We start from the raw sequence: 8,668 nt of genomic DNA, 5'->3' as shown, positions 1-8,668 counted from the left end.
GAAAAATCTGATTAAATACACTAATAATACATTTTAACCAGATAGAAATAGTTCATGGAAAAAAAGAAGCAAGAAACTGGATGATATCAAAACAGTGTTATTCCGAAGCTCAACTAAAGTGTGGAGAAAATTTCAACCCACACAAGGTTTAATGACAACGGGGTTGAAAAGTGGGCAGACAGACTCATTATTTTTTTCCATCTTATCTCCGCAGGTCTGAATGTTTCTTAATCCTCTCTGTCCTTCTTTCTTTTTCTCTTTCTCTTGACTTCTCACATACAAACACACACACAGACACATACACACACACACACGTGCTGCTGATCCCGTACCCCTCTGCGGTCTTCCAACATGCAGGTGGGGTCACGGATGATTAAAGCAGTGGCAGGTGGACTCCACTTTGAAACTATCAATAGACCCCCGGGAGCTGAATCAAACAGCAAACCCTCCATCTCTGTCAGCCCGGGCTTTCAGTGGCACCGAGGGAGAGGACATGCAGAGGGTGAGAGGGCAGACTCCACCTCTGTATCCTCGCTGTACACCGTGGCCCGCTGCTGAAAGCCGTGGAGGAATTCCTGACTCTCTGATGTGATTTCAAGCAGGCTTTGTGGATTCCTTCAGCTGACCCTGCAGCCTTTGACCAGAAGGGTCTTGGCCGTGGAGGTGGGGTAGTAGTGAGAGTCGTCTACTATAGCATTTTTATTTCCACCACAACATGAAGTACTGCACTTAAAAAACATTGATGATCTGATAGTTGTTGCTTTAATACTGTTTATGGAACCAGATCTATACATCTATCTATCAAATCTATCTATCTATCTATCTATCTATACACTGCTTAGAATCAAAATGTGCGAGCACAGTCATATATGTGACTGTCAGGGATGTGTGGTAGTATTCCCAGGAGGAATGATTTAATGGAAATGTCAAGAGCAGCAGTCGCTCCAAGCAAAGGCTGAACCCTCTGATACAATGTGAGCCACTTACCTCAGTGTGGATGAGAGACTTGTTGTCATTCAGCTCCGGTCTCAACCAAAATCTGCCTTTATCAGAACAGAAATGGCATTGTCACTTTTTAATGGGATTACAGGTCTTTCATTGCATATTAATTTGCTAGAAATCAATACGGGCTGCAGTTCTATTTGGGGCCATTTTACACACTTAGCTGCTTAGCTTGCTTTCCTGAGAAAAGAGTGATGAAGAGCAAGGAAAAGGAGATTTAAAATTGTATTCTGATGTATGGTTTCTGAAAGGAAGGGATGAAGTGAGGGTATCAAAGAGGGAAGCAAGGTCAAATGGACCCTTTGGAAAGGAGATAGCTCATCCCAGGGAGTTTATTCTTAAATTTTGAAATTAAATTGATGAATTGATGATGAATATAAAGAGGGAAGGAAGGAGGGAAGTATTAACGGATGAGGGAAACCACCACTGGAAACCTCTCGTTACTTTATACCTCAATAAACTTTATTCATTATACAGTATTTTAGCAAACAACAGATACAAAATGCTTGAATGCAACATCTTTAATAAATCATATTCACTTTCTTCATTCTAAATCTACTTGAGTAGGTGATGAAGCTTCCTGCAGAGTGAAGGAGCTGTCCAGGGTGCTGAAAATGAATGCGAATAGATTACACAAGACAAATAAAACATTCCAATGTGAGAAAACTGAAAATCTTTCCAGAGCAGTTTAGACCTCTGCACTTCTTGTTAAACGGTTTACAAACAGCATCGGTTTGCTCGGTGTCTTTTGAAGGGATTCAATCATTTTGCACCTAAAAATATGAATAGTGATTATTAAGGCTGGTTGCAGATTCTACAAGTTAGTAAATTAGAGTGTGTATTGCACCGACATGGGATACGGTATACTGAATTGCTGTGGTGACCTTCAGCTGGGCGCGGTTGTTCTTATCGTGCAATCTCCACCAGTTGGCATTACACCACAATTAAAATGCGTGTTCAAAGCGACCTGTCACCGTGGTTGTTTGCCGTGCTGCTTGGCACCCTGTAGTGGAGAGGGTGACATCTATGACTCCTCGCCAAGGGAGCCTAGTAGACGCACCTAACTGTAGTTATTCTTTCAGCCTTGCCTTCACAATTCAACGAATAATTACACCAACAACTTCGGTCAGGGGATTTTTTTTTTCTTTTCCATTTCTTTATTCGCAAGCGCACTTCAAATCTACCACATTCTTAGACGGAAGGTAAGACCTTTTTTTATTTGTTTTCCGAAAGCACCGAGTCCTGCAGCGGTGTTGTAGTGGTAAAATCTGTGTGTATGACCTCCGGGCGGTGATCAGCGTATGGGCAAACAATCAAAATATTCTCATCATATTGACTGTTTTTTTTTTCTAAAGCGGTCTTTTCTGTGCAAGTTCTGGTGCATTTAATGCTGTTTTACTGTTAATCTCTTCCCTGATTCGCTTCTGTTAAGTTTCGGTGGGTTTACTCTCCTCATGCATCGTCTGTCCTTTTCTTGGCACCTGAAACGTGATTATAAAAACTCACTGACTTTATTATAAGTCAGATTTGGGCGTTAGGCAACACTTAATATATGATGACTTCACGTTGTTGTTGGGCTACAGCGTTTTGACAGTAGTGTATTACACATGACATGATTGCGTTATTTTCTTATCTAGTAGCTGTTTGGGTGTGAGAGAGTTGACTGTGTAAAGCATTGCAGACTATTGCAGAGTAATTATCGAGCAAGTTTTCGTACAATTTTGCACTTTCGTTCCACTGCAAAGCATATTTACTCTCTTAGTAGTCTGTTGGTATGGCACTGAGAAAATAATTTATTTTATTCAGCCTAAATTTTAAAAAATGGGAAAATACATTTCAATAATTTTCAAAGGTATCACAAGATAACTTCGATTGCTTCGATAAATTCTTGAGAAGAGTTGCGGTTAAACACAATATCAGCCCTAGTATTAAAAAACAAACAAAACAAAAACAAAGTTTCGAATAAATAACCGTAGGATTTTATTTATGTTTTGCGCAGTTACTCAATCTGACCAGTCGAGCGAAAACAAAGGTTGGAGTTGAGATTCATCAGCCAGTCAGTGTTATCTTTAGGACCCGGCGGAGCGCTCATGTAACTGGACATTGTGGCTCCATTTGAGGAAGATTGCTTATCTCTCTCCTCCTCTCCGGTCCATAACTCGGCTGGGTTGAGAAATCTATCTCACCTATCCAAACGACCTCAGGAGTTGCTCTCCATCGGGACGTGTTATAATACGCATTGATGGACTCTAATGAATTTGCGACCACTGTGAATCCCCTTAACTGCTACTTGAAGTATTTGTCGTGCGCCATTCCGATGAACGCTGCGCCAAGAGCAGCGCTGCGTAAAGTGAAACAGCTTGTGTGGTCACCAGTCGATACTCGGCAGCGTTTGTACAGCCTGAAAGACAAGATCTGAATGTGAACGAGTCCTGGTGCGTTATTTTTGAGGAAAAGATTGTTTTAGTTAGACACAAAAGTTCAAACAAAAGTTGGGACAAAGAGAAAACGCTGCGCTCTCCATGTGAATGCGCGCCTTTTGCGCGTACATTTATTGGTCCGTCTTGTGCGAAATTAGAGACAGAAGAATCAAGTCAAAGGCTTATGAAAATCTTTCTGCAACTACTCGTGGCTGTAAATAACTTGTTGAATGATCAGCTCGTCCCAGAAGCGCATTTAAATGTGAGTATTCTTGTGTTTTGAGCATTCAGATTGTGCATTTTCCTTTTTGCATATCGTCACTTGTATGATGATGACAATCGTGACTAAATGGGCAATAATAGGATAATTACAGTGGGCTGTTTCATGGGCGGATCGTTAGCAGTAAGCGTGTTTATAAACAATAATAAGCAACGAACTCATATCGTATGAGTCATACGACATAAAACTAAACATTCCAGTTTATATTCACGGTGTTTTCCCATCCCTCCTCTTTAAGGAGTTTAACTGTGTTTAGGAAGATTTTTTTCGTTTTGCAAGAGATGGGAGCCCAAATCTGTATTTACCTCGTGTAGAATTTATCCAAAACTGTTGCTGTTTCAAATATACACTCATTATTCTCAGTTGTTTAATAATCGAAATAATGTCACATTAACCTGTTGCGCAGCAGGTCAGTAAAGTCACATCTAGGTGTGCCTCGCCTCTGCGCAAAATCTGACCCAGAAAGTAATGGACAAAGCTTCTCTTAAACATATAGATTACCACAAGTTCGCGAATACTACTCTCTTTGCATCTTAATTGAAATTTGGTATATGGAGAGTCAAATTATCTATTTTTTGGGACTTTTGCTGTGGTCTCTGTCCCGTGTTTCTTATTACATAAATGTTACATGTCCTGCATTTTAAAATGTTTGAAACATGCTCTGCATTTTACATGTTAGTCGGACAGGAGAAGAACTTTGAATAATGCATGGCAGCAGATTTCATATGGCAGTGGCGTGGACTGGCTGGCTGGACTCCACACTGAGGGACCCTCACATTGTCACCACATCCACCACATCCTCTCAGGGAAAAGGCTCTTTGCAGGAGAGCACAGCAGTTGTTGTTGTTAATAGAACGTGTGCTAATGTGACTCCAATTGCAGAGGTTGAAGGTGCAGCCTTTGGACAGTAATTGTATGTTTTATGTGCTTACAGATCCATTTCAGCAAGGTTACTATTCACAGACAGGGAGAGACAAAGATGTGAGAAGGGTTGAAGAGAGAAAGAGGGAGACAGAGAGACTGAATGAGGGACCCAGAGAGGGGGGGGACAGATCCAGAGAGAGGGAACGAAGGAGAGGAAGACAATCAGAAGACAAATGTGTGCCAGTACAGACATGCATCTGCTTGCCAGTTGATCCCACTGTGACTCATATGGAAGGGTTGGTTCTTGGCTCAGAGACCATCAGAAGCATTAACCCGTTTATTGTTGCACTCATCAGCCAGCCACAAAGGATCAGTCTGCACAAACTGGCTATGGATCAAAAGTTATTGGTGAGAAGTCAGCAAAATCAATAAACACAATATGATGGTATTGTGTGTGCATGTGCAAATCCAAAATCCTAACCAGGTGTTTGATACAAAAAGGCAAGACAACATGATAGCAAATATTGCGAGATAAACCATAGTGGGAGCATCAATCTACCCTGTCAGTGTCCTTTTTTTTGTTTTTATTTCAAAATCAATCATCTTCCAATCAGTAATGGCAGTGTTTAAGGTGCTGGCACTAATCAGTGTGGAGTCTGGGGGCAGAGCTGATGTCCTGTATTTCAGCACCACGGACAGCTCCCCATTGCCCTGTATGGGAGCCAAGAGGCAGTCAGAAAGCCACAGACAGAAAGCAAAGCCACTCTTTAGTGGGATTACTATAAAATGAATGGAATACATCTGCCATGGTCTTTAAGAGTCTGGCTGGGAGTTTGTAACCAGTATAAGCCACGGGGCATGGCTGCCTGCTGACTTTTAAAACACTCTGCCATGCTTGAGCTGCCCAGGGGATGGAATGCAAGCGGACACAAGGGGGTGTTTCAGAGGCTTCAAAAACAAGTGAAGGAAAAGAGACAGAGAGAGAGTGAAGGAGACAGAGAAGGAGAGGGGAGAGAGAGAGGTGAGGTGGTCACCCTAAGCTCTCCCTCTCCCAGCATACGGAGAGCTGCTAAAATATTGATGACTTTTAATATAGAATCTGACCTCATATTTTTCTCAGTGAAATTATGACATTCCTGAGTTTCTCCTTGCATTTTGAGTGGCACTGTGTATGTGGTTTGCATGTAGGAACATGGGGAAAGCAGGATGGAAGATTATGATTTTGCTTTATAGTTTTTCCTGTGTAATTTTATGTAAAAATGTTGACGTTACAAATAGAGCTTCAACAATTAGTCAATTAATCGATTAGTCAATCGACAGAGAAATTAATCACCAACTATTTTGATAATCCATTAATCGTTTTAGTCATTTTTCAAGCAAAATTGCCAAAAATTCAAAATGTAGATAGCTAAAAGGAAGATTATGCTCATAGTTATTTCCATAGAATAGATATCTCTTTTACTGATGTATAAAAACAAAAGCAGATGAATTGGCTTTCAAACTGGTGTCAGAACATTTATTGTATGCAGAAATAATCTCTTCAGTTAATAGAAATTTAAAACATTTTATATTTTATATCTTATGCTTTTTCCCTATGATTTCACCTTAGTAGTGCTCTGATGTTGAATGGTCTGTCTTCGGAGGTCCTCTGAGCATTCTGACATCTTTCTTTCATCTGTACAGATTTCATTACTCTAGGTGTCTATGAATTAAATCCAATATTCCTTTGGTTAGCTCCATTTGCTGTCGCTTATTAGCTTTCAGTGTTCCCTATTAAATAAAAATAAGATAAGCGACCTCTACCACCCTGCTGCTGGTACCTAATTTGACTGCCTTTATAATGAAAGTCAAGCTCAGTATTATGAAGCGGGGGTTTATCTAGGTGTGTGTGCGTGTGTGTGTGTGTGTGTGTGTGTGTGTGTGTGTGTGTGTGTGTGTGTGTGTGTGTGTGTGTGTGAGCGAGCATGTGAGATGACAGTGGTCCATCCCATGACGCATCTCTGATCCGGGACTGACATTTATATTTATGAAATTTGATACACGCATTCCTGTGAAAGAAATGGCTTATTCATCACTCAGAGCTCCAGCCATGTTATCAAATTTGTAATTGGCCTCTTCTAAGGAGTCTTGTTGATTGACATGAGCACATTTAAAGAGCCAAAATTCTTTCCCCGTCCATTTTTTTCTCCTTCAGGTTCTTCTTCTTCTCCCACTAGAGGTCTGTCAAATGAAGCCTGCCATCCATACCTCTTGACATGGCTCACTTTGAAGGGTCTTCTGAGTCTGAATTGCAGTGAAAGATAATTTCTCTGGCTCAGATGAACATCTTTCATTACAGTCACAATGTATTCAAGCCTGTAGTCATTTTGTTAAAGGGGCATTAGGTTGGGAGAAGGAAAGCAGTAATTGCCTTATGTAGTCAAAAGGTGTTCAAATTGGCACAATTTTCAGTCCAAGACAAGATAGCCAAGTTAAAATATTGAATCCTGATGCCTCCATAAGTCGGCAGGGAGCACATAAACCAGTCTGCATGTGTGCTCACACAGAGACAGAGCGACTCTTTAGGATGAGTTTCTGCTTTTCTAATTTGAGTCTTTGTACTTTCATATGATAAACCTTTTTGCGAAACTCACCTCATTAATTAATTTGATTTTGACTTGATAACCTTTTGATAAACACTGTAATCTTTTGACACACACCACAAAGTAGCTCTCTCCTCTGAACATAAAAGACTCTCCACATGCTTTAAACCTCAGGTTACTTGAAAAAAAAAAATCAGCAGTGACTGTCAGTCACTGGGGGTTGGCTGTAGCCCGAAGGGGAGAGAATAAAGCTGCTGACCGGAAAGTTACTAGTTCAACTGCATGTACCAGCTGGAGGAATCTGAGCAGTGAAATTGAATTGTTTTGGTTGTCCAAAGCTGATATGTTGAGTTGGCTTTTTAATATAAAGATTTTTGTTTTGGCGAGATTTATAGGCGATGCTTCGCAGCTAATACGCTGTATCCTTCATAACAGGACATTTCTGCCATGTAAACTGAATGCTCTGAAGTGTTCTCTTTTTGAATGTGTGGAACTGTACATCAAGATTTGTCATGTAGCCATCCTGGTTATTATTGTTTAGTGTCTTGTAAGCCCATATGGGCTAGGCACTAGAAAGGTGCAGGACACTTAAATAAAAAATAAAACAATAACAACAACCTTCAACAAGTGATGCTAAACTGCTCTTGAGCAAGGCATTTAAACTCCAGCTGCTGTAGTGGAGGTGCTTTGTAACCATGACGGTTGCATCAGGCATTTTTTTTGGTCTGAATCTGTGTTAAAATGTGATGTGATGTTGTAAACTTGTAAATGCCTCAAAAAAAGAATAACTGTACATGATTTTTAAAACCATGCCCTAAATAGTCAATGGTTAAATCGAAATTTAAGTGCATTTTTCTGAACAATTACCCCCGGGAAGATAGACTTCTTTTCACTAAGGCAAAACCTTGGGCCATGTGAGCACATTGACAGTCAACAGTAACTTAATTCATGTTTACAGTGTCATTACTCCGTTAGAGGCAGCCGTATATAGCTGCTCCATTTTATTTTCCCTGCTACCGCACACACTTTTTACCGAGACATTGAGATCGTGTGGGTCTCCACTGACTGCTGCCAGGCACCATTACCTGACGAGTTAGGCCATCTGACTGATGTCTTGTGATAGCTCTGAGAAACATACAATCCCTCAAATAGACCATTTCTGTCTCCCAATTTTACTTTAATATTTCCCAAATGCCTTTGAAAGCATTGGGACCAACGCACCTCCACTTTCAGCTACAAAGAAGCAGGAGTCGGAAAAAGTAATAACTTAAATGCAGTGACTTGACACATGGAAATAAGCCCTTTTCTATGGAAGTTGGGAGGTTGGGCTTTGCAGAACAAGCTTGATTTGAATTGTATACAATGATTTTGGCAAGGTTTTTCTGAGGGATATATATAAACAGTGTGTGGTAGCAGGTAGTGAGACTCACTTTTTATCCATTTAGTGCCCTTAAACCGTATTGTTAATATTTTAATACTGCATTTAAAATGTTTGTGTGTAAATATTTTGGCATTTTCAC

General features: G+C 40.5%; 1 protein-coding gene across 1 annotated transcript in view; it reads left to right on the top strand.

Moving 5' to 3' along the window:
- The first annotated feature begins 351 nt into the window (after nt 1-351).
- Nucleotides 352-8,668, top strand: part of LOC121908317 (netrin-G1-like) — a 69,396-nt gene continuing 61,079 nt past the window's right edge. The window contains exons 1-3 of the mRNA XM_042428229.1: nt 352-502; nt 622-674; nt 785-836. Coding sequence (XP_042284163.1) covers nt 352-502; nt 622-674; nt 785-836 — 256 coding nt within the window. The remainder of the gene's footprint in view (nt 503-621; nt 675-784; nt 837-8,668) is intronic.

Source organism: Thunnus maccoyii, chromosome 12 (assembly GCF_910596095.1).
Source record: "Thunnus maccoyii chromosome 12, fThuMac1.1, whole genome shotgun sequence".
NCBI classification, from domain to species: Eukaryota; Metazoa; Chordata; class Actinopteri; order Scombriformes; family Scombridae; genus Thunnus; species Thunnus maccoyii.
This window is presented reverse-complemented; position numbering and strand designations above follow the sequence as displayed.